Genomic DNA, 27,040 nt, shown 5'->3' with positions numbered 1-27,040 from the left:
CAATAAAATATTTAAAGAAAAAGAAGCCCCAAAGCACTCGTGTTTAAAAATAAAAAAAAATTCAATTGTGCAGGGGTATATAAACCAGAAAGGGAAATCAAGTAATCCTCTTAGGTAACCTGCTTTATTTACTCATCAATATATCAATGGTATCTTTGTATGTCAATAAAGTAGATCTTGATTACTCTTTTAAATGGCTTTAGAGTATTTCATTGTTTGGATATATTATAATTTAATCAATTCTTTATTGTTATACATTTACATTGTTTCTAGTTTTTCTGGTTATAAACAACAACGGTTATCCTTGTGTATAAATCATTGCTCACTTGTCCCAGAAGTTAAATTGCTGAGTCAAAGGATATGCATACTGCTAGCATACCTTCTAGAAAGACTGTAGCAGTTTGTATTCCTACCAATAGTTTATGACATGAGCCTAAAGAATTATCTAAGGAGGTTAGCTGACTAGCTATTCTTCCTGTAAGCAGCAAAAAGAATTTGCTTAGATTAGTAATTGGCAACATTTCACTTCACTTTGATGTACAAAAGGATGTGGGTAGAACTACAATTGTGCATTCAGACACCAAAATTCCTACTAACTGGGGGTAGGAGGGCCCACAGGAGTATAGACTAGAAATAGAAAGAATAAGGAAAATAAGTCTTTTGTAGCTGTATGGAGATTGAAGAGGAGATAAAACAAGGCAAACTCTCCAGCTTTTCAGGTTGGGTGACTTGCAGCGCCATCGTCTGGCAAAGCCGCCAAAATCTTTCAATGTCCCTAGGAATAAAGTTGCCCTGAGTAGGGCCACTCAGGATGACACCAGATGATATCCCTTATTATAGTTTTAGGGGAATCTCTTCCTACCTTCGCCAGTCCTGCAGTGAAAAAAGGTACTTAGACTGCTGTACATTTCCAAACCCTTCAACATACAGACAAGTAATTTATACATACATTAGATGTAAAGGTGTAGAAAACCCCATACAGCTTTTTAAAAAATCTCAAGACTTAAACATTCTTCTGTTTCAACCATCCAAGATATAATAGGAAAAGGCTTGCTTTTTAAAGCAAAACTGCTCTTAAAAATGTGGCATCCTTAAGTAGTGCGCTTTCAAGTAAAATAAAAAAGTCCTTTTCTCGGTGTAGTAGGTGTGGGAAAATTTTATATGCTTTATATTCCAAATTGGTTTCAACTAGTGAGTTCTCTCCCGCATCTCTGCATGACACTTAACAGCTTTACACTGTCTCCACCCTTTTCATCTCTCCCGTCTCCTCCTTTCTGTCTTCCCGCCTGCAGAGCCCGCCCCGCCCGTCCCTTCGCACAGCACCCCGCCCAACCCCACGGTTCTAGCCCAGCCTCGGTGCTCTTTCCCAGCCGCCTCCGCTGCGTGCCGCCTTCCGCGTGCTGACGTCACACGCCAGCGCCGGTGACGCGCCAGCCGCTCCCCCTTAGTCTGCATTCGCTGCAGGGTTTTGGGATCTTAGGTTGCGGAGTCCTCACCCAACCCTGGCGTTTCGAGCAGTTGTCCCCATAACTCCGAATCTAGAGCCGCTGTTGCGAGGCAGGAGCACGTGGCAGTCAGGTAGCTTCCCAGTCCCGAACGCCGCCCGTCCCCGCTACGCCGTGGCCACTAGCAACGACCTCTGTGAAGTTGGAGAGGCGGTAACGGAGGCACTCCCCCTGCTGCACCCCACCGTTTCTACGGGGCTCAGAAACCAGTTTGTTTGTTTCGTCAGGGTAGTGTCGACCTGTCTTACCACGGGCGTCGCCCGAGGCGGGACGGAGTCAAACCCGTGGTGTCAACTGAAGACGAGTGTCAGGTGTGGAGAGTCTCAGTGCCCCCTTTCAGTCTGGACTGTGAGCTGCTGCTGGTTAGACAGACTTGGTTTCTCTTTCAGGATGTCATTTTCAAAATGCAGGATGGTACCTCTGCTTTATTAAGCCCCATAGGAAGACTGCCACACCTAGACTGATGCTTATTAGTCATCACCGTTATTCCTACTAATGTCCTGTGTCACTGAGGTGAGTTCCACTTGGGGGAAGGAATGACATGCAAAATGGTAAAAATCATCCTGGAAATGAGATGTGCGTAGACCTGCTTATATTGAGATTACACAGATACCTGAAGTGTTTGCAGGGAAAATACCTTAATCTCATTTAAATGTTAATTCTCTAAGACACTCTGTATTACAAAGCGATTCTTGGACATTACGGTATTTTTAAAAACTAGAGCGGTAATGGGATTAAAATAATAGGAATCTTGTATGGATAAGCAAGCATTTACATTGCTTATGTTGTGTCCAGTCTTAAATTACAGATAAATTTTAATTAGGAAGCGAATATGAGTAGTAGTTAGCTGGTTACCCTGTAATCTTAGATTTCCGTTTCCATGATTTGACACAGTTTCCATATGTAAGGCATTAATAGTTCTACTACTTTAAGAGTTTATCATAACTTTTTTTGCAGGCCTATTTTTTGTTTTTTAAGATCTGCTTTAAGAAGCAGAAATATTTTTTATTGCCTTGGTAAGTTTCATTAGAAATGTTTGTGAAGGATGAAAAGTAGCATCCAATCTAAGTTAATGACCTTTTCTTATGATGCAGCAGTATTGTAGAGCTGATGGAGGAAAGCCAAATTTGGAGAGAAGTAACTCCTTGTTTCTAGTTTAGATTTGTCTGGTATTAGAGGTTCTACAGATCTGTTTCACTTAAAATTGCCGTTGTTCTAGGTGAAATGTAAGGAGCCTATTTTGTGGGAAAACAGGTTTTTTTTCACAGTAAAAGTCACTGTCAGGAATTTAATAAAGGGTGTTGAACTTGACCACAGGAGTTCTTTTGAGGTCGTGTGAATAATACATTGACATTGTATTCCAAGTAAATTTTGCTCTGCTAATCTCCTGCCTTCTAGTCTAAGTCATGAACATGACACCTTTTCACGAATGTAAATTCTTTATTTACCTGTTGGTAGTTTCCACTACAAAATCTGTTGAATATTGTCTGAATAGACTTACAGAGAAGAAAAAATATTTTTAAAAAAGTCTAATAGAAATTCCATTTTTGCTTTCTGCTTTTTCGAATAAAGGAAAATAAAGAACTTTTTTCCTGAGAAGATAAATGGATCCCCTCCCACTATTCAAAATGGTATTTATTGCTTAGGGAGAACTGTATGTATGGATTGTAGCTGCAGACCGCCAAAAGACTTCTTGAAACCTGTTGCCATGCCTTTACCATGTTTCGCTTCAAGACAGCCTGTCTATAGAATATCTGAAACACCTGGTGAGAGCTTAATGCTTAACCTAAGTCTGTATTCCAGATTGATCGAAGTTGAGCTTTTCCATTCATATACGCTAAAATTTTTTATATGTGGCTCACAAAATTTTATTATGTCCAAAATTGCTTATTTGTGGCTTTAAGGAAATTCTTAGTGGCTGGATGCGGTGGCTCATGCTTGTAATCCCAGCACTTTGGGAGGCCACGGTGGGTGGATCACTTGAGGTCAGGAGTTTGAGACAAGCCTGGCCAACCTGGCGAACCCCATATCTACCAAAAATACAAAAAATTAGCCGGGCGTGGTGGTGCGTGCCTGTAATCCCAGCTACTTGGGAGGCTAAGGCAGGATAATTGCTTGAACCTGGGAGGCAGGAGTTGCAGTGAGCCAAGATAGCGCTACTGCACTCCAGCCTGGGCGACTGAGTGAGGCTTGTCTCAAAAAAAAAAAAAAGAAAAGAAAAGAAAGAAATTCTGTGTCAGACGCCGTGGCTCACACCTGTATTCCCAGCATTTTGGGAAGCCGAGGTGGGTGGATCATTTGAGGTCAGGAGTTTGAAACCAGTCTGGCCAATATGGCGAAACCCAGTCTCTACTAAAAATACAAAAATTAGCTGGGTATGCTGTCACACTCCTGTAATCCCAGCTACTTGGGAGGCTGAGGCAGGGGAATCACTTGAACCTCGGAGGCCGAGATGGAGCCATTATATTCCAGCCTGGGCAACAGAGCAAGATTCTGTCTCAAAAAAAAAAAAAAAAAAGAAAAAGAAATTCTTAGTAAAATGTGAGGAAAGCTGTCTTATTTGACTAGAGGCTGAGGTACTTTTTTCTGGAGCATAGTTTGTATACTTGAAAAGAAGCATGATGCCATAGGAAAACTTTGAGTATCAAAAGTGAGGAGTTTGGAGATGGGGAATTGTTGAAGGATTTTAATTGGAGAAATTGATTTAGCCAGTATTCTTACTATTTCTCTCAGATATTATTGTTTTAATATTTATTTATTGTTTTGAATAGATAATACATTTGTATGGTTCAAAATTCAGAAAGTACGAAAGATTGAAAAATCTTTTCAACTATTCAGTTGCCTTCTCTGTAGGCAGTATTACTAGTTTATTGTGTATCTCTCCATAGTTATTACTTATACAACCCAGGGGTGCATGTGTGTGTGTGTGTGTGTGTGTGTATGTATATATTTATTTATATATTTATATATAAATATAAATATGTATTCTGATCCCTAAAAATCTATATTTATAGATTTTTATATTTATTCTGATAATTCTGATAAAAAGCCATATTTATTCTGATCCCTAAAAATCTAACAGTGTATTGAGAAATTGTATCAGTATAAAAGTTGCTGTGTTGACTGTATGTGGATGGTTACATTTTGCCCTATTAGAAACAGTGCTGCAGAGGATAACTTTGTAGATACTTTGTTTTCCTACATTTGGAAATATTTATAGAGTAAATTCCTAGAAATTGAATCACTAGATCAAAGTTTCTGTACCCTTATAATTTTGGTAGATATTGCCAAATTATTTTCCTTGGTGCTTGTACCAATTTATAGTCCCACCATATTGTTTCCTTCTGTTCCCCCACAATACAGTACAATAATCAACTGTGAATTTTGCCATTCTAATTGATGAAACATGCCGTCTCTTGTACTTTTAAAAAAAAGTTGTGGTTAAATATACATAACATAAAAAACTTACCCCTTGTACTTTAAAATTGTATTTCTTTCTTTTTTTTTTTTTTTTGAGAAGGAGTCTCACTCTGTTGCCCAGGCTGGAGTGCAGTGGCGTGATCTCAGCTCACTGCAACCTCTGCCTCCCAGGTTCAAGCGATTCTCCTGTCTCAGCCTCCCGAGTAGCTGGATTACAGGCCTGCACCACCACGCCCAGCTAATTTTTTGTATTCTTAGTAGAGATGGTGGTCTCACCATGTTGGCCAGCCTGACATCAAACTCCTGAGCTCAGGTGATCCGCCTGCCTCGGCCTCCCAAAGTGCTGGGATTGCAAGCGTGAGCCACCATGCCCGGCCAAAATTGTATATCATTTTACAGGAGATTGGGTATCGTGGCACATTTTAACATAATTTGTATTCATTCTCAGTGTTAACGTTTAACTTCATATCCTTTGTCCACTTTTCTTTTGGATAGTTGTGTTTTTTGGTCTTATAAATATGTATGAGTTTTTTATTTGTTAGAAAAATGAGATCGTTACAATAGCTAAAATATTGGTCTAGTCATATTAATCCCTCAAGGCTTTTTGATTTTGTGTTGTGCTTCAGCTATCCGTTCTAAGACAGAAGTCATTCTCCCATGTTTTATTTTATTACTATTATGCTTTTATTTCTTACATTTCAGTGTTTTAGCATCTAGAATTTAGGTTGGTGTAAAATGAGGAAATAAATTAACTTTTTTTTCCCCACATGGCTACCTAGTTGTCTCACTGTTGGCTTTGCACTTTTTATTTCAAAATTCACCTTTTTTCCTACTGATTTGAAATGTCACCATGATTATTCACCAAGTTTTAAAAGTTTTTTGATTTCTGGACTTCCTGTGATTTGCCTATTTCATAATTATTGTAGCTTTGTAATGTGTTTTGAATTAAGCCAAACAAATTTTCCTTCATTGCTCTTCTTTTTCAGTATTTCTCTGGCTGTTCTTCTGTGTGTGTGTGTGTGTGTGTGTGTGTGTGTGTGTGTGTGTGTGTGTTGTGTGTGTGTGTGTGTGTGTGTGTGTGTGTGTGTGTGTGTGTGTGTGTACTTTAAAATCAGCCTGTCTAATCACCCCCAGCCCCAAAGCTTATGTTTTTATTAGGAGAGCATTAACTGTAGAGATTAGGAATGAAAATCTTTATGATATTGAGTCTTCCTATACATTTCTTTCTCCATCCCCACCCCCATCCCGGTGTGTGGTGGTGTTGTTTTTTAATATTTTTCTCTCAGTTTTTTTGTTGAATATTTTCTTTTGGTTCATTTTATAGGTTACTAATCCTGCCTTCTGCTGTGTCCTGTCTGCCATAAATCCATGAATGAGTTCTTAATTTCAGATATTTTATATTTTAGTTTTAGAATGACTACTTTTTAAAAATAAATTTTGAGGCCAGGCGCGGTGGCTCACACCTGTCATCCCAGCACTTTGGGAGGCTGAGGCGGGCGGATCACGAGGTCGGGAGATGGAGACCATCCTGGCTAACATGGTGAAACCCCGTCTCTACTAAAAATACAAAAAAATTAGCCGGGCATGGTGGCGGGCGCCTGTAGTCCCAGCTAGTTGGGAGGCTGAGGCAGGAGAATGGTGTGAACCCGGGAGGTGGAGCTTGCAGTGAACCGAGATCGCGCCACTGCACTCCAGCTTGGGCAACAGTGTGAGACTCCGTCTCAAAAAAAATTTTAAATTTAAAAAAAATTTTTAATTCTTTGTTGAAATTCTCCATCTTAAAAAATCTGTTTTATCAATCTTTTTATCTTATGTTCTTAGACATATTAATTAATCATGCTTACTTTCAAATCCTCTATTAGTAACTTCATGTTTGAGGCATTTGTGAGTCTGTATCTGTTTTTTTTTAATGTGCGTCATTATTTTTTGATGGGATACTAGACATTGTGAATGAAAACTCTTAGAGGCTCTGAAACATGTATCTTGTAAAAATTGTTAGTTTTGTTTTGGTAGTCTGATGAAGTATCAGTGAATACCTTTGATTTTATCCATAGTTGCTTTTAGGCTTTGTTAGGATGAGACTGTTTCAGTCCTCCTCCATGTATGCACAGCTTAGGAACAGAATAACAGGAGCAGAACTTACTGTAGATTTTTGGACTCCTTCTATTATTTTTCCTCTTCTCCAGGATTTTGGTAGCCCTGAACTCTGACCACTTTCTCTCCTCAGCAGGACTGCTGCTTTATACTTGAGCTCCATTTTACTGTAGCACAGTTTGGAAACTCTCTTCAGGGAAAAGACTGGGATGAATGTAGAACCTACTAGTATGTTTCCACCTTTCAGTGATTATAGCCCCTCAATGCATTGCTGTTTCTTTATATATTTTATTCAGGTTTTAAATTGTTTTGGAAGGTGGGGTGATCTGATACTAAGGACACCATCATGGTTGAAAGAGAGTCTCACTATTTATTATGGAGACTTTCACTTAATCTCCTAGATCATAGATGGGATTTCCATTCTTAGTTGTGCCTGGTATACCCAATCTAGAGATATCTATGGTCTTCTTTCAAGGTGGCAGAGGAGTACTTTGACTGGGAGAGGTGGAGGAGGCAAACTAAGTGTCTGACACTTCTTACACAAGCTCTTAACTAATCCTGCCTAATATTATCCTCACTCTTAGATGCCCCAGTACTTCCAATTATTGAGCTAGTTTGTGGTGGGAATTGACTTGTTTCTGACTTATTTCCCACTGCTGGCTTAAGGTACAGCTTTTCTCTAGTCTCCTAAGTCAATTGCTGCATGTTCTTTTGTATTTGCCAGCTTCCAGAACTGTATTGCTGTTGCCTTCTCTTCTGTTTTGCCTTTTTGGTAATCCCTTTAAAGTCATGTTCCTTAGGTTTGGAGAAGTAGTAGAGGTAAATATGTACGGGTCAATCTAGTATGCTTAACTGTAGATTACAGTTTATTTATTTTTACTTTTTAAATAATTAGGCTAAAGAGGCCAGACACGGTGGCTTAAGCCTGTAATCCCAGCACTTTGGGAGGCCGAGGCGGGCGGATCACGAGGTCAGGAGATCGAGACCATCCTGGCTAACACGGTGAAACCCCATCTCTACTAAAAATACAAAAAATTAGCCGGGCGTGTTGGCGGGCGCCTGTAGTCCCAGCTACTCAGGAGGCTGAGGCAGGAGAATGGCGTGAACCCGGGAGGCAGAGCTTGCAGTGAGCCGAGATCGCGCCACTGCACTCCAGCCTGGGCGACAGAGCGAGACTCCGTCTCAGAAAAAAAAAAAAAAAAGAAAGAAAAATAATTAGGCTAAAGAAATTAGTATGACTTTTTTAAATTTTTTGATAGAATGGCTTTCCCCATCACTCTTACTCTTTGTGGCTAAGAGTACAATTCTAAACAGTGTTGACATTATCTATTTTCTGACTTTTTAATTTTCTTCTCCTTGAGTCATAGACTAGTCGAGTTGGTAAGGTCTATAAAATGGCATTAGGTTTAAATCTTTCATGTTTCTAGATAAAGAAACTGAAGTCCACAAAAGGCAGATGGTTAGCTTTTGATTATGTAGCTAGTCTTGTCTCTTGATTCTGAATTCATTGCTTTATTAGATGACATAACTCTTTGGAAAGCTCAAATATCAAAAAAGTCTAATTTTTTCCTTGTTGCTTATCTTCAGGATCAGATATGTATTATAGAGATTGAATTGATACAATTATTGCAGACCTTAAGAACACTATAGAGTGAGTAAAGTTGGTATTGTGATTTTCATTTGATGTTGGAAACTGAATGGTAGAAAAGGCAAACATTAATTTGAGTTTATTACAATACTGAAGTCAACAGGATTCATATGTTCCTTCAGTTATAAGTTACGATTTTGTATGTGGAAGCCTATAGTACAATTTGTTACTGTTTTCTATTTCATTTGTTACGAAAATTTTATGGAATTATAGTTCAGTTGAGAAGTCTCACAACTAGGAAATAGCTCAGTTAAATATATTGTAAGATGCGGAAAGTAATCTATTTTTTCATGTTTTCCCTTTTACTTCCTTTAATGTACACTGACATTACAAAAAAGGAGAGTTTGTCTGTTTTCCTGAAAGTCATCTACCACAAGTCTTTTGTTGTTCAGAAAAGTGTCTGCATTTGACATATTTGATGGCAATTAGAGTCATCTTTCTTTACTAACAGGATCGGTGGGTCTGCTTTATAGAGTTAGAACCACAATGTTCAGTAATGTTGTTGGCAGTAGAATGCAACACTAGGGACTTGTGGAGCTTCTGTCTTATTAGTGTGGTCCCTAGAAAGGAATTGGCAACTTAATTTTAACAAATGGCCAAACTGACTAATTTTGTTTCCCTCTCTTGGCAAAAAGTCACAGAGTAATGATGATTGTGAAGTAATCTCCTTATATGGCTATTATTTAATTTAATTTATGAAATTTAGATTACTAAGATGAGTTTATCTTGTTTTTTTTGTAAGTAGCATAGTAATGTAATATATTAAACATTCATGTTCTGGAAAAATCATTAAATTGTGGCTGGTGCCCAGATAGCCATTATATTGTGCCAGTTAACACAACTTGGGCTTGAAAATATATTTGGAACAACTTTTCTTCTTTAACTCACTGATGCTAAAATGCTATAATAATGGTTTATTTCTTGTTTCTCTTAAAATTGCTAAGGGAATCTTGTTTTCTAAGGTAGAGAAAGGCTCTTTCTCACAAAATTTCATGAGTCATGCTTATCTCATCACTGCTACCACAGGCTGAGTTCTGGCCTGTGGTCTGGTCTTGCAGGCACAGAATATGATGTTTGTCATTTAAGGAGATTGGATCATTTTTAGAGGCAAAATAAAGTTAAAAACAAATTTAGCATTGATGGATGAGATGAGAACATGGATTTTTTAATTTACAATGAGAAATATGGTAAACTGCCACAGAAATTTAAAAAGAGTTTCATGACAAACTTATTTTCTCCTAGAAAGGAATCACACATTGGAAGCCTGCTGTGAATGGAAATAAAAAAGAGCAAGCTAGGTGAATTAAATGTTTATTAGTTTCAGATTAGCATAGTAAATTCATGTATGTCTACAATAAGGGTGATATTGCCAGTAGGTGGTACACATTATTGCTCTTATGACTCTTTCTCACACTTTTTTCAGCTTTCACTAGCTAGCTTATTGTATTCTGGCTTCTCCTGAAATTACCACTCTTTTGAAATTACTATTCCTGAAGATACTAATGACCTTAATCAATTATTTTGGTATGGTAAGGGTTTAAGTGTGATACTAAAAGTAGAAATATAAAGAAAAGATTAATACATTTGTTTATATCAAAATAATCTTTTATACTTAAATAAAGGCAAATAGGATATAAGGGAAAATAATTTATGACAGATAAGGACTTCATTACATAAGGAGTTTTTACAAATTAAAGACTCAGTATAAAATGATTAAAGAACATGGATGAATAGTTCAAAAGAGAAAAAATAGAAATGTTCAATAAATGTGGCCACTTATGGTGGCTCACACCTCTAATCCTAGCACTTTGGGAGGCCAAGGCAGGCAGATCACCTGAGGTCAGGAGTTCAAGACCAGCCTGGCCAACATGGCGAAACCCCATCTCTACTTAAAATACAAAAATTAGCTGTGTGTGGTGGCACACACCTGTAATCCTAGCTACTTGGGAGGCTGAGGCAGGAGAATCGCAGGAACCTGGAAGGCGGAGATTGCAGTGAGCCGAGATCACGCGACTGCACTCCATCCTGGGTGACAGAGTGAGACTGTCTTAAAAAAAAAAAGGAAAAGAAATATTCAATAAATATGGAAGAATTTTTCAAATTCACTGGTAAGCAAAAGAAATTAAAATAAAAATGAAACACCATTTTCCCCATTAGATTTAAGGAGTAACAACAATAACAAATAGTGACACAGTGCTCATATGTGCCAAGTACTGTTTTCAGTACATTCTTACATTAATTAATTCTTCCAGCAGTTCTGTAAATATGTACTATGGTTATTCACATTTTACATGTGACCAAACTGAGCACATAAAGATAAGTAACTTGCCTAAGTTTACATAACAAATAAATGATAAAGCTAAGATTTAAACTTAAGCTCTCTGACTCTAAAGTTTTAGTGTTCTTTAACTACTACCCTTTATTGCTTCTCAAAGATTTTAATAAATAATAACCAGTGTTTTGTTATTATAAATGACATTACAGTAAACATCTCCCTAAATGCAAAAAATAATAATAACCAGTGTTAATGAGGGTACCTAGAAGCAGGCACTACTGGCTAAATACATATAACATTTCTGTTAAGACACTTAATATATTTGAAAGCCATACTATAACATGGGCATATTATTTGAATTCAGAATTTATCCTAAGGAAATCCTTACAATAAGCACATTAAAATATGTGTACAAAAACTATCTGAAATTGTTCTATACTAGCAAACATTTTAAACGAATGTTGAATAGGAGGGGATTAGTTAAATAACTTCAAGAAATAGTGTATTATTAGGTTTTCATTCTTTTTGGAGAAAATAAATTAATGCTACTAATTAATTCATGTAATGCTACTAATTAATGCTACAAATTAATTCATGTAAGTTTGCCTTTCTCTCCATACATTAAGTATATACATTAAATATTTGGCTTTCCAAAGCATTCTTATAAAATTGAAATATCACATTTTTTTTTCTCTTTTTAGATGTAATTAGGTTGTACTAGTAAAGTATATAAAGTGTAACTTTTTTTTGTATTTTATTTTATTTTTATTTTTATTTTTATTTTTTTATTTTTTATTATTATTATTATACTTTAGGTTTTACGGTACATGTGCACAATGTGCAGGTTTGTTACATATGTATCCATGTGCCGTGTTGATTTCCTGCACCCATTAACTCGTCATTTAGCATTAGGTATATCTCCTAATGCTGTCCCTCCCCCCTCCCCCAACCCCACAACAGTCCCCGGAGTGTGATGTTCCCCTTCCTGTGTCCATGAGTTCTCATTGTTCAATTCCCACCTATGAGTGAGAACATGCGGTGTTTGGTTTTTTGTCCTTGCGATAGTTTACTGAGAATGATGTTTTCCAGTTTCATCCAGTGTAACTTTTAGTAAATATATTAAATATCCTTTTTTAAAATGTTAACAAATCACTAAAGAATTAGAATTTGAATTAAACATTAAAATTGTTATGATGTTATAATGTTTTATCTCATGTTATAAATGCTTTATTTTTTTGTTAGTTTTTTAAATGTGTAGCGTGTCTGTAAAGATGCCTTAGAAAAAGAATCATGGAGAAGTATGTTAGACTACAGAAGATTGGAGAAGGTTCATTTGGAAAAGCCATTCTTGTTAAATCTACAGAAGATGGCAGACAGTATGTTATCAAGGAAATTAACATCTCAAGAGTAAGTATATTTTTAGTTTGGTTTCATGAGTAATAGTTCAGTTACAATAGAGCTCATTGTTAGAGATTTTCTTTAAAAAAAAAAAAAAAAAGGTAATCGATAACCTAAAGCAAAAGACTCCTTTATTCCTGCTAATATCAGAATAGCCTATATATTCTTTTCAGATTTTTTTCTATGATATGTGCTTATGTTTATATGTTTAGAAAAATATACTTGCTGTTCTGTAACCTAATCTAGTTTGGACATCTTAAAATATTTCTACATACAGATTCAACTCATTCTTTTTAACTTCTTGCTATATTTTGTTGATTGAACTGTATTAATACTATTATGTTTTAACCACTCACCTATTGATGGACTTTTAGGTTGTTTATTAATGGTTTCATTTACTATTTTCTTTTTCCTCCCATTTAAGATGTCCAGTAAAGAAAGAGAAGAATCAAGGAGAGAAGTTGCAGTATTGGCAAACATGAAGCATCCAAATATTGTCCAGTATAGAGAATCATTTGAAGGTCAGATAAATTATGCGAGAGAGTTAAAAAAATCCTAAGACATTAATAAAACTTTTTGTGAATGCATTCTTAGGAAAAAGATATCATTTTTGTTTAAAAACATACGCATATGAATAGCAGCATGATTCAAGGACAATACTGATATCGTGCCTGCATTTTTTTTTTTTTTAATTGAGACAGAGTCTCGTTCAGTGGCTCAGGCTGGAGTGCAGGGGCATGATCTCGGCTTACTCCAACCTCTGCCTCCCAGGTTCAAGTGATTCTTATGCCTCAGCCTCCCAACTGTGCCTGTATAATTTAATACTGGCTGTTATTAGTGATTGCTTTAAAAGAAGCAATGCAGTAAGTGCAAGAATTGAGACAGAGCAAGAACAGTAATTTACATATTTTTAAACTGAACTTCCTGTAAGTGCTGCCACCACTATCACTGAGAAAATGTTCTGATCTTTAGAAAGTATCCTCATTCAGTATGCTCCTCTACCTCACTGTTATAATAGTGAGGGATGTTGAAAGTTTTCTCAAGTTCTTAAAGTATTACAGCTATAATGCTGTTTTGGAACTATATGCATTATATTTAATAATGCAGGTATTAAGATAAGGCAAAGTTTCTCTAAAGGCAGGTCAAAGTGGTTTATTGAAGTCGTACCCAAATATTCTCATTATTATAAATTTCTGTAAACTAAAAAACATAATCTAGATTGAAAGTAGAAGATAATTGAAGTGACTCAGGGACATATCACATACCAGTTTCAGAGTCTGAATTAGAGCTAAAGTTACTACATTCCCAGATGAACTCAGTGTCTACTATAAGTCTCTTCTACTTTTATAAAAATGTGATTCAATTAATACATTATGTCACAAGATACTGTATTTTTTATGCTGGCAGTGAAATGAAGATTTATATTTCATGTGAAAGAGTACAAAATTAACCAACTCTTCCTTTTCAGGACCTTGAATTTTCCTTTATCTTTCTCCTGGCATCTATCCTTTAGTTTCTTTTTTTGTTGTTGTTAACAAAATTTTAATATTTCAAGTTAAAAGGTTTTGAGCAAATATTCCAGCAGATGTTTTGGATTTATATTGACTGCTTCACATAGAAACATCTGTGTAATTCAAAAGGGGTAGCGTATTTTAAAAATAAAACTTTATTATTTCTCTTAGTTTTGGAAGAATACATGCTCGTGTCAAACATAAATGATAGCATAGTATATGTAATTTTTTGCTTTTTGTTTCTTATGCTACATACATTATAACATCTATATACATATTTTATAAATAGTGAATTATACAGTTTTCAGAAGTTTTTTTCACATTATAATTTCTCACATGTATATTTGGATGATCTTTCCAGGTCAATCATAAAAAGTCATACAGATTCTTAATTAGCTTTATCATATAGATTCTTATCCCAGTGGCACATTACAAACAGTAGATCAAAAGAAGATATGTGCACCACGAGTGACAAGAATGTCACCACAAAGTACAAGTAATAAATACTCCTGGAGGCGGGGTGCGGTGGCTCACAATTGTAATTTCAGCAACTTCGGGAGGCTGAGGTTGGAGGATCTCTTGAGCCCAGGAATTTGAGACCAGCCTGGGAAACATAGGGTGTTTGTAGACCCCATCTCTACAAAAATTTAAAAAATTAGCCAGGTGTGGTGGTGCGTGCCTGCGGTTCCACCTACTCTAGAAGCTAAGGTGAGAGGATTGCTTGAGCCCGGGAGGTCGAGGCTACAGTGAGCCATCATCGTGCTGTTGCACTCTAGCCTGGCCCCTGTCTCAAAAGAAAAAAAAAATACTGCTGGAAATAAGGCCATAGCACACACAGTAAAAGAAGTGTGAGCTAGGAAAACTGTTCTTTGAGTTGTGATAGTCTCAGTACCATGTAGTGATTCAGAAAATGTTAAAAGTGATACTGGCCACTGTTCCTTACTTAAGAAGTAAGGGATGGAAAGAATCATTAAAGTATTCTTCTAAGCTAGACACAGTAGCATGGGCTTGTAGTCCTAGCTATTGGGGAGGCTGAGGTGACAGGTTCGCTTGAGCCCAGGAGCTCAAGGTCAGCATGAGCAAAAGATTGAGACCCTTTTTCTTAAAAGAAAAAAAAAAAAGCCTAAATAAAAAAAGAAGTGTTCTTGTAGTCTTTTCGATCCATAGGAAGAAGCACAGAAGTACCTTTCTCTGTGGACCGAGACATAAAGGTGGATGGGGCAGTGCCCATCTTCATGTTTGTTCACAAATCATATGTAATTTTTTAAAAAGTGCATAAAATTAAAGAAAGCTCCAAGAGGGTGGAAACTGTGTCCTATTATATCCTATACACTGTTGAATCTTCAGTTTATCACAACACTTATTATTGTATTTATTTAATAAGTAAGTGATTAAAGTGGATAAAACAAAGCAGAGAATTAATGGTGAGTCGGAAAACTAAGATAACCCATCTCTGATGTGATATATTGGTGGAAAAACATGATTTTATATGTGACATTTAAGGAATTGTATTTATTGAATGAAATCAAGTATATCTGCATTTTGTTTCTATTTCAGAGTGTTTAGGTCAATGTAAACAGCACTATTCAATAAAATGGTGTATTTTTAATAGAAATCATTAACGATGGAGTTTTCTGTTAACCTAAGTCATTATATAATCTTTGTGACCAGTATACCTTGACTTTGTGCCCTAATCTTTTGAGTATGGTCCTGTTTTTTGTTTAGCAGCTGCTTTTTAGTAAGCCTTTAAGTACCTTTAATTTAGCCATGCTTTTGATGTACGATTTTAAAAGTGGACTGTAATGTTTTTATTTTGTAGAAAATGGCTCTCTCTACATAGTAATGGATTACTGTGAGGGAGGGGATCTGTTTAAGCGAATAAATGCTCAGAAAGGCGTTTTGTTTCAAGAGGATCAGGTAAGTTGCATGTAGGAAATTGACTCAACTCTATTATTGAGAAGTAGTTCAAAATTTGTTTATGTGTATTTGTTTTTAACTACAAATGCTAATCATAATTACTAGGGAAGTTTGGTATATCAATATTTTACTCATATTTCCCTCTAATTAGCTGCCACCTTTGTTCAGTTGCCCATCTCCTTTACAGTCTGTAATAATATATTGTTATCTCTGTGATGTACGTTATATATAACGTGTCTGTGTATATGCCTTAATTATTCATTATAGCTGACTAATTAGTCTATATCCTGTCAATCTGGCTTACTGCTGCCAGACTATATATTCCTAAAATGTGGCTTTGCCAGGTAACTCCAGCTCTAGAAGCCTTGCATTGACAACTGCATTAAATCTAATCTCTCTTTTGATTTCCAGGATCTCTAAAATATGGCCTTTCCCTACCTAAGCAGCCTTATTTTTTTCTATTCCCTAATCTGTACCTCTTTTCATTTACTTTAACAGATATTTATTGAGCATGTACTTTGTGTTAGGCACTGGGCCAATGTTTGTACATCTCATTCTCCTTCCTGTGTATTTACTCTGATTATTTCATTTATTTTGGTAAGCCTTTTCCCCAAACTTTGTTATTAATACTCTACCTTTTTTTTAAGCTCAGTTCAAGTCCCAGCTTCTTTAAATTTTCCATAACTACTTTAATCTGTGATATTTTCCTTCTGTACATTCCTATCACATTTCTCATTATCACCAGTTCTTAATTTTAATTGCCTGCTTTTACGTAGGGGAGTAGAGGGAGCACTGTGCTAGGAATGTTGTATTTGTTATCTCTTCTAATTTGGATAAGTTTTTTCAATTTATAAGGAATCCAAGAGAGGTTAAGTACTTGCCCCAAATCACATAGTCAGTGTTTGAACCCACCTCTAACTCTAAAGTTTATAACGTTTTCTTTTCACACACTTAAATTATACAAGTATTGAAGTATACAGAAATGGAAAGTCTTCTTTCTCCACTCTTTTGTTTCTGAGGTTACCACTGCTTTTAGTTTGGTGTATTCTTCCAGACTTTCTTTTCCATACTTAACACATGTGCATATATACATTAAGACACACACATTCAGAAATGGGATATTATTATTATTTATTTATTTTTATTTATTTATTTTTTTGAGACGGAGTCTCACTCTGTCACCCAGGCTGGAGTGGAGTGGCACAGTCTCGACTCACTGCAACTTCCGCCTTCTGGGTTCACGCCATTCTCCTGCCTCAGCCTCCCAAGTAGCTGGGACTACAGGCGCCCGCCACCACGCCCAGCCAATTTTTTGTATTTTTAGTAGAGACAGAGTTTCACCGTGTTAGCCAGGATGGTCTCAATCTCCTGACCTCATGATCTGCCCGCCTTGGTCTCCCAAAGTGCTGGGATTACAGGCGTGAGTCACCACGCCCGGCTGGGATATTATTATTTTTAAGATAGGCTCTCGCTGTGTCACCCCAGCTGGAGTGCAGTGGCACCATCACAGCTCATTGTTGCCTTGCACTCCTGAGCACAAGCAATTTTCCCACCTCACTCTCCAGAGTAGCTAGTGCTATGGGAATGTGCCACTAGGCCTGGCTAATTTTTTTTAAATTTATTTTATTATTATTATTTTTTTATAGAGATAGGTCTTGCTATATTGCCCAGGCTGTTCTCAAACTCTTGGCTTCAAGCAGTCTTCCTACCTTGGCCTCTCAAAGGGCTGGGATTATAGGCACGAGCCACTGTGCCATTTCTAGCCAGGCACAGACATGGGTTTGAGTTCTTGCTCTACTTATCAAGTTGGTAATTGTTCTGTTAACAAGTTCTGAGATTATTTTCTCATTTGTTAATAGGGAAATACTATACATGTGGTGAAGGTCAAATAGTAATGTATGTTAGTATATTCAATGCTATTTTTATTAGAACATTGTCAGATATATTTCATTGTGCTTATTTTCATTCATTTATCCCTATTGAACTTTAAAATGTTTGCTATTAAATGATATTCCCTTATAAAGCACATTGATATTTTATAGATTTGATTCTACTCTTTGATAAGTACTCTTAGTACATAATGGGCTGTGTGTGTGTGTGTGTGTGTGTGTGTGTGTGTGTGTGTATATCTTGTCTTCCTGGAAATTATTATGGAGATTTGTGTAGTTCATCCATCAGTGAAGTTATTCATCATAAATGACAAAAATTTGGCCAGCCATTCTTTTAAGTTAATAGCATTTTTTCTACCCGTCTGAATAGCAAGTTCTTTTAGGACAAATAAGGATGCTATTTATTTTAGCCTATTTAAAATAGGAAGAGGTCATTTAAACTACTTTCTGGGCTTTGAAACAGGAAAACTTAGAGCTCCATTAAACTGTAGCTTAGCATCAGTTTGAGATGATTTTGTCCCTTTCTAGAATGTAAGTGGGGAACAGGAAGACCTGTGAAACAGATGATTCTCCAACTACTGAAGCAATTCTCTTCAGTGATACTTCCTGTTTGCATCTTTACTGGGCAAAAATCTAGTCAGGTTAAGAAGCAACCTGAGTCTATGACTTTATTACTAGAAAATAATGAGATGAACTAAATACGTTCCCTTGGACAGTCTCTATATAGATATTTTAAAGATGTACCAGTATTTTTGCCTTGTTTGCAAGTTTTGGATGAGTTTTTTTGATAGTCTCCCCACATGTGACTATAAATAATTTTCAGAATATATTCTTGATCAAAATAAAATCTGGCTTCATTAGGGTTGGTCCAAATAGTTAGGTGCAGCAAGAATGTTAATTAAACCAAGAACTTGAGTTTGCTCTGAAAACCTAGAGCATTATATTATCAAACAACTACTAAGGTTACAGAATTGGTTTCTGTCTGTGAATTTTCATAAGGAATCTTTGATTGGATTTTTAAAAACTCTATTATTTGTTCTTCTATCCTAACATCAGGAAACTGAGCCCAATACATTCTCTACCAAATTTCACCTGTAGTACCTATAAATTGGGGTGAATTTTTTTTCTTTTTGAGAGTCTCAAAATATGCCAAGGTCCCTGGTTGCTAGATAGAAAGTGACTTTACCACTTACTTATGACACAGGGACCCTGTAAGTTAGATAACAGGACCGTTTCCTGGCAGCACTAAGTATTGGTTCCACATATATTTCCTTTTTTTTTTTTTTTTTTGAGATGGAGTCTAGCTCTGTCCCCCAGGCTGGAGTGCTGTGGCGTGATCTTGGCTCACTGCAAGCTCCGCCTCCCGGGTTCACGCCATTCTTCTGCCTCAGCCTCCTGAGTACCTGGGACTACAGGCGCCTGCCACCACGCCCGGCTAATTTTTTTGGATTTTTAATAGAGACAGGGTTTCACTGTGTTAGCCAGGATGGTCTCGATCTCCTGACCTCGTGATCCGCCCACCTCTGCCTCCCAAAGTGCTGGGATTACGGGCATAAGCCACTGTGCCCAGCCTGGTTCCACATATATTTCTTAGTAGTAGGTTTGTCGTAACTGATTACTTGAAAATCATCTCAAATAAGGCACTCCAGGTATGGCCTTGGTTGCACAATTGATTTGTCCAATTACATTCTGATAAAAAGGAATATAGATTCTTATTGAACCCATGAAAATTACCAACATTGTCCTGAAAAGTAAAAATACGTAAAACTATTTGCTTCTGAATTCTGAATAGATTATTAAGATCGAGTATCATCTTAAGTTTATAAAAACATAATCTAAATTGAGAATTAGATATAGCTTAAGAAAGAAAAAAGGCTTCCTCATCTATTCATTAAATTTTGAACATTAAAAATAATACCAATCATATTCCAAACAACCACAATTAAATTTTATTTAATTCAGTTTATTCATTCCTAGTAATTCTTGATCTTGGATCAAGCAGTTAGCGTTCATGATGTTTGTCAGCTTATGGACAAAAAAGTCTTGAAGAAATTCTGTCTCAGTTCATTGATAAGTTCCTTGATCATTTAAGCAATGTTAGGTCAGAAACTTGTACCCAAGAGTCTATTTTCTGAAGTGCCAGTAGTTCAGCATTCCTAGTGTAGTCCTTTTCAGGAGCTTTCTGGCAAGAATCAAGCAGCAAAGGCCAATTTGATAATGAGACTGAAAGGCTGTGGTTAGTTTAGTATAGTAACCAATAATAGAATAAAATGCTCTGTTGGGGCAGACTACATAGATTTGATAAGGGCTTGATGAATGTTTTTCTTGAGGATAAAAATGGAGAGCAAAGTTATTGACAAATCTCCAGGGCCTTCTCTAAAGCATGCATTTTGTGAAATATTAATAGTATTTTAGCTATACAGACTTAACCTAGGAAAGACGGAGCATCTTTTTAGATTTCGCAAGTCTTCCCAGGCATGTTGTATAGCAGTGTTGAGCTAATAGTTTTAGTGAGAAGTATCCTGAAATTTTTTTTTCTAGCAAATAGGTAACATTCTTTGGTTACTTATTTAATCAAAGTGACAAAATATTGTAAAATGTAGATGAAGGAAATAAAATTATAAGGATCTTCACAGTGAGGAACTTTTGTTCAAAAAACATAACCAAATGATAAAATCAGTATAAAGCAGAGAAAATTATTCTGGTAGACATGAAATATCTACTCTTTGAGAAAATTACACAGACAGTAAACGGTAAGCTTTCCTTCTGGTTAGAAGCTCCAAGATCAGTTTACCATTCTAATAGAGAAGCCAAGTTCAAGTTTTTCCATTAATATAATGTTTGGCAATAAAAGCTCATGCCTTTAAAAAATTATGAATAAACCCATCAAAACTGAGCATACTTTGGGAAAATTCTAATACATTTTATTACACATAGAAATCTCAGTTTTGGAGCAGAGAAGATGGATTGTGGTACTGTTTGGTGCTATAAGGCCATCTATACTAATGCAAAATAACATACAGCTATAATTCAGACAATTATATGATAATTACTGTATGGTGCTTGATATAATACAACATAACATTTGAATTTAGAAGTCTTCTGAGCAAGAGAATCCCATTTTCGAAACAGCATTTTGTAAATATTAATATGGAACTAATGTGTACATTGAAATAGAATGCACAGATTAGAAGCAGGGTTACAATTTTAAAGGGCTTCCCTCTCCTCCAAGTCCAACCCCATGTAGTCAAACCCTAATGTAGCAAGCGTCTGAACTAGGGTAGACAAAGGGAATAAAAATGTAACATTTATATTTTACAAGCTGTGCCTTCCTCTGCTTTGCTTATGTATTCCATCAAAACTGAGCTCAGGAATCACCTCTTCTGTCCAGCTTTATTTTATCGCCTCCAAACTCCGTTGGCTCTCCTTCTCTATGCTTCTTCAACTCAGGACATTACTCCCTTTAATTACTGGTTTACTTACCCATCTCCCTCAATAGTCTTTGATATGGATCAATAAACAATGGCCTGTGAACCAAATTTGGCCCCCATCTCTGTTTGTAAATACAGTTTTATTAGAACACAGCTAAACTTAATTGTTTGTTTATAATCTGTGGTTGCTTTTCTACTATAGTGGAAGAGTTGAGTTGAGACAGAAACCATCTGGCCTGCAAAGCCTAAAATATTTACTGTCTGGCCATTTACAGAATAAATTTGCTAACCCCTGATCTCTGAGCTCTTTCATTAATTTTTTTTTTTTTTGCTAGTTCCTGCACATATCTGGTATATTGTTGGTACTGAATAAATTTTTGTCAAATTAAGAAGTACAAGTATGGGAAATATAGAAGAACACTATCTGTAAAATGAGACATGAGTGGTTTCTAAGATGTGTTCCATTTCTACTGGTAAACTGCATTTTATCAGTAATACTCAACTTAACATAATTTTCACTTTCTTTTTCCTGATCTCTCCCTTGTTGAATTAATTGCTGTCTTATTGTATATATTCTGTTAAAAAGCTTATGCAATGATTATAGATATTTGTGAGTATATTCCTTACCACTGTACGGACTCCTTAGAGAACTGTTTTTGATCTTTATACTTAAAATGCCTTACATGAGTATAGAAAGGAACTGAACAATCTATGTAATCCTCATTAAATACCTATAGAACTGAACTGAGTTTTTTTTTTTTTAATAAAATTTTTTTTTTTTTTTTTTAAATACTGAAGAGATAGAGTAAAAGGTAAACATGTTACCTTTCATTCCCTCTTCTGCAAATCCACTTCCCTGAGGTAAACACTGTTAACTGATTGGTAGCTATCCTTCTATGCTTCCTTCCTTTATTCCTTCTTTCCTTCCTCAGTGCACGCACACAATTATGTAGATTCAGGTATGGAATATAAACATATTTTTTTAAATAGGGGTATACTATGCATACTGTTTTGGAACTTCCTTTTTTCACTTAATAGTACATAAACAGTGTATGTAGAAGTGCTTCATTCTTGTCAGTGACTGCATAGTATTTTTAGTATAGTGATAATACAATATATTTAATCAGGCCCCTTGACGAAGATTCAGGTTGTTTATATTTTTGGGTTCCAGCTAACAGTGCTATGGTAAATATCTTATATACATCATTTTATATTTCTGATACTATTTGTAGGATAAATTTGAAATTGAAATTGCTGTTTCAAATGGTATGTGAATTTAAAATTTTCACATATTTTGACAAATGATTATAATTAACCTTTTCACAAACACCTGTGAGAAGAAGGCTTATTTTCCCAACATTCTGACCAACAGTAGGTATTATTTCATTTTAACCAAGATAATATAGTATCTTAATTTTTTTTTTTTAATTTGGGAGGGAGTTTAGTACTTTGTATATGTGTTTTTCGGCCATTTTTTTGCCCTGTCATTTGCCTCTCCAGTCTTTTGTCCACTTCTTATTTTGCCTGCCAGTACTTTTCTCAGTGATTTGAATAACTTTTGCATCTTAGAGAACTAGCAATCTATCATTTATGTTGCAGGTATTTTCTCAAATTATTATTAAACTTGATTATATGTATTTTGCTCTACAGTTGTTTTAAATTGTATGTAGTCAACTTTATCAGTCTTTTTCTTATGACTTAAGCATTTTATGCCATGTTTTGAAAGTCCTGCTTTAGTCGATCATTACAGATCATTAACCTATGTTTTCTTTTATTATTTTATGTTTTTTTTAGTTTAAAAATGCCATGTACTTGGAATTATTTTGATGTTAACAATGAGATAGAAATTAAGCCTTTTTATTTCCCAGTGGCCATCTCCAGAGAAGAGTGTTTATATATAATAAATTTTGTGGGAAGAGAAAAAAAATCAGAGATGTCTTCCAAATTTCCAGCTTGATTTTTTTCCTTTGTGATTTTTATTTATATTTTTAAAAAGCATTATAGAGGTCAGATGCAGTGGCTTATACCTGTAATCCCAGTACCTTGGGAGGCCAAGGCAGGAGGAACACTTGAATCCTCAGGAACTCCTGAGACCAGAAGTTCAAGACCAGGAGTTCAAGACCACTAGCCTGGGCAACATAGCGGGACCCTGTCTCTATAAAAATAAAAAATAAAAAACTAGCTGCCCGTGGTGGCATGCACCTGTAGTCCTAGCCACTCGGAGGCTGAGGCTGGAGGATCATTTAAGCCCAGGAGTTTGAGGCTGAAGTGAACTATGATAACATGACTGTACTCCAGCCTGGGTGATAGAGCAAGACCCTATCCCTAAAGAAAAGGGAGGGAGGGGCGTTATAGAAAAAAGATGTATTAAAAACAAAGAAGAATAACCTGTTTGTCTTAATATTCTAAAATGTAAATTATTTCCATTTTCACTCATAAAGTTACTTTCCACATTTGTTTTGATTTATAAGAGATGACCCAGTAGCATCTCTTACATTTTGGATTTAGTATGTGCAGAGCTTGTGTTGACTTGAGTATCTATTTAATGTCAGTGCCTACAAAGTTAAAAGAAATTGTAGCCTAAAATTTATTTTTAAGGATTTAGTTCCTCTCATCCCTAAATATTCTTGAATTCTTTTAATGGTCAAGGAGAGGCTACCGTGAATTGTAAATTTTAAAAGAAATGACAGATCTGATTTTTCTTCCTAGATTTTGGACTGGTTTGTACAGATATGTTTGGCCCTGAAACACGTACATGATAGAAAAATTCTTCATCGAGACATTAAATCTCAGGTATGTTACTCTGTCACTGATAACTTCTAAATGGATAAAGACATGAGACCTTCATTGTTTTGGGCCAAAAATTTTTGAACCTGATTTAGTGTGCATCAGAGTATCTGTCTTGTCTCTTCATTCTTATCCTATTCATCTGCGTCCTGTATTAGATCTCCTGCTTGCTTCCCATACTCTAAAAATTACTTTCCTTCCCAGTCTCTAAAACTTACAGAACATTTTTTATAACTCCAAAAAGAACCTCTTACCCATTAGCAATGAGTTCCTATTCCTCTCCACCTAGACTCTGGTAACCCTTAATCTACTTTCTGTCTGTGTGGATTGGCCTATTCTGGACATTTTATATAAATGGATATTATGAAGTATGTGCCTTTTGCCTGTCTGTCTGTCTGTCTATCTATCTGTTGTTTTTGAGACAGAGTCTCGCTCTTTTGCCCAGGCTGGAATGCAGCCGTGTGATTTCAGGCTCACCACAACCTCCGCCTCCCAGGTTCAAGTGATTCTCTTGCCTCAGCCCCATGAGTAGCTGGGATTGCAGGCACCTGCCACCATGCCCTGCAATTTTTTTTAGTTTTAGTAGAGATGGGGTCACCATGTTGGCCAGGCTGATCTTGAACTCCTAACCTCAAGTGATCTGCCTGCCCCAGCCTCCCAAAGTGCTGGGATTACAGCTGTCAGCCACTGCGCCTGGCCCCTTTTGCCTATTTCTAAGTCATACTATTTGTTTTGTTGTCATTGTTGAGTTATGCAAGTTCTTTTCTTGATAACAGTTTTTTCTCGAATATATGATTTGTAAAAATTTTCTCCCATTTTATGGATTGTCTGTTTTCTTGATGGTATCCTTTGATGCACAAAAGTTTTTAATTTTGATAGTCCAATTTATCCTTTTAATTTTTTTGCTTGTGCTTTTGATGTCATATCTAAGAAACCATTCCCTAGCCCAATGGCATGAAGATTTATTCCTATGTTTTTCTCTAGGAGTTTTATATTTTAGTTTTGATATTTAGATCTAGACTCCATTCTGAATTAATTTTTGTTTATGATTTGAGGTAGGGGACTTCATTTATTCTTTTGTATGTGAATATCCAGTTGTTCTAGCACAATTTTTTTAACTGGATTTTCAATTTTATGAAAAATGTTGACTCAGAACTGGACTGTAACAATATTTCTAGGGTATTTTTTTCCTGTCTTTTACAGAACATATTTTTAACTAAAGATGGAACGGTACAACTTGGAGATTTTGGAATTGCTAGAGTTCTTAATAGGTAACATGAATTTTAAACTTTGTTTTGATGTAATGTTTTCAGCAAACCTTCAATCCATGATGATGTACATGTGATAATTTATAGTATAAGTATGTTCTTTACTGGGATGTTGCTTTATTGGGACATGTTCTGAGAAAGGCATCATTAGGTGATTTTGTCAGTGTGTGAATTTTTTTTTTTTTGAGACGGAGTCTCGCCCTGTCGCCCAGGCTGGAGTGCAGTGGCTCAATCTCGGCTTACTCCAAGTTCCGCCTCCCAGGTTCACGCCATTCTCCTGCCACAGCTTCCCGAGTAGCTGGGACTAGAGGCGCCCGCCACCATGCCCGGCTAATTTTTTGTATTTTTAGTAGAGACGGGGTTTCACCGTGTTAGCCAGGATGGTCTTGATCTCCTCACCTTGTTATCCACCCGCCTTGTCCTCCCAAAGTGCTGGGATTATAGGCATGAGCCACCACGCCTGGCCAGTGTGTGAATATTATAGAGTGTACTTATACAAACCTAGATGATAGAGTGTGCTACACAGGCAGGCTGTATGGTGTAGCCTGTTGTTTCTAGGCTACAAACCTGTACAGCATGTTCTGTACTGAATACTGTAAGAAATTGTAACACAATGGTATATATTTGTTTAAACATAGAAGAGATATGATATAAAAGATAAAACATGATACACCTTTATGGGACACTTACCATGAATGGAGCTTGCTGGACTGGAAGTTGCTTTCTGTGAGTGAGTGAGTGGTGAGTGAATGTGAAGACCTAGCACATTTCTTTATGCTACTGTAGAGTTTATAAACACTGTACACTTAGGCTATACTAAATTTATTAAAAAAATAGTAATTGCTCTATTGTATGTCAGTCACCATGTCACTAGGTGATAGGAATTTTTCAGCGTCATTATAATCTTATGGGACCAGCATTATATGTGCGATCTGTTGTAGACCAAAAACAACATTAATGTGGTACATGACTGTGTCTTAAGCTTCTCCAATAATTTTATTTTTCTTCTAGTACTGTAGAGTTGGCTCGAACTTGCATAGGGACCCCATACTACTTGTCACCTGAAATCTGTGAAAACAAACCTTACAATAACAAAAGGTATTTAAAATGATATTCATTATATGGTGTATTTCCTTTCAATCTTTTTGTTGTCATGTTTATTAACCTTTGGAATACTATTCTAAAATCAATAATACATACATGTAAACACATGTATGTATAAAATGTTGTTAATATATGGTGAGGGGAATTGTAAAAAAGCTATTTGATTATCTTACTGGAAGAACCACGGAAAGAATCACCTTATTATTTATGTTATAATTGAAAGTAGAGTGCTTTCTTCGGTCTTTTCTTCATGATAGTCACTTCTTATTAAATCATTGCTAATATTTCTTGAACACACTATAAGCTAGGTACTGTTTTGAGTTCTGTATATTCTCTTAGTCTTCACGATAATTTTGGGAGATGTGGGTATTAATCATTCCTCCTCGTTTTATAAGGAAACCAAATGCAGAGGGAGGCAAAGTAACTTCTTTGAAATCCTTGAGTCTAATAAGTGGTGGAATCAGCATCCAAACTAGGCATCTGGCTCCCAAGCCCATATTTCTAATCACAGCACTGTAGTCTGGCTAACAGACTATATAATATGTGGGTGGAAAGAGCAATTCTACCATTAAATTCCAGCTACCCCTTATTTTCTCTGTCTAATTGGAAAATCTCAACCAAGGTAACATTGGTCAGTAGCTGTTGCAAATTTCTTAATAAATTTTTAATGTCCTTTAAATTAGTACTTTGTTTTATAATTCTTAAAATCATGGTATTTTACAAATGATTGAAGAAAAAGTTTGAGTTTTATGAAATAAAAATAAACAGAATTTACATGAATTTTTTTGATATT

At 36.0% G+C, this 27,040-nt stretch overlaps 1 protein-coding gene across 10 annotated transcripts in view; it reads left to right on the top strand.

Annotated features, from left to right (window-relative positions):
- Positions 1-1,443: 1,443 nt before the first annotated feature.
- NEK1 (NIMA related kinase 1) overlaps positions 1,444-27,040 on the top strand; it is a 215,085-nt gene continuing 189,488 nt past the window's right edge. For 6 of the 10 annotated variants that reach the window (XR_009212947.1, XR_009212948.1, XM_058436869.1 and 3 more), the window contains exons 1-7: positions 1,444-2,018; positions 12,185-12,349; positions 12,765-12,861; positions 15,671-15,768; positions 23,798-23,881; positions 25,079-25,146; positions 26,155-26,241. Coding sequence is in view for 8 of the 10 variants with exons in the window: in XM_058436869.1 (XP_058292852.1) it covers positions 12,233-12,349; positions 12,765-12,861; positions 15,671-15,768; positions 23,798-23,881; positions 25,079-25,146; positions 26,155-26,241 (551 nt within the window). In the remaining 2 variants the exon portion in view is untranslated. The remainder of the gene's footprint in view (positions 2,019-12,184; positions 12,350-12,764; positions 12,862-15,670; positions 15,769-23,797; positions 23,882-25,078; positions 25,147-26,154; positions 26,242-27,040) is intronic. The other 4 variants (XM_058436867.1, XM_032148894.2, XM_032148890.2 and 1 more) reach the window with 1 other exon arrangement.

This window comes from Hylobates moloch, unplaced genomic scaffold (genome assembly GCF_009828535.3).
Source record: "Hylobates moloch isolate HMO894 unplaced genomic scaffold, HMol_V3 SCAFFOLD_3, whole genome shotgun sequence".
Lineage (NCBI taxonomy): Eukaryota > Metazoa > Chordata > Mammalia > Primates > Hylobatidae > Hylobates > Hylobates moloch.
The sequence above is the reverse complement of the archived record's forward strand: the minus strand, read 5'-3'. Positions and strand labels throughout refer to the sequence as shown.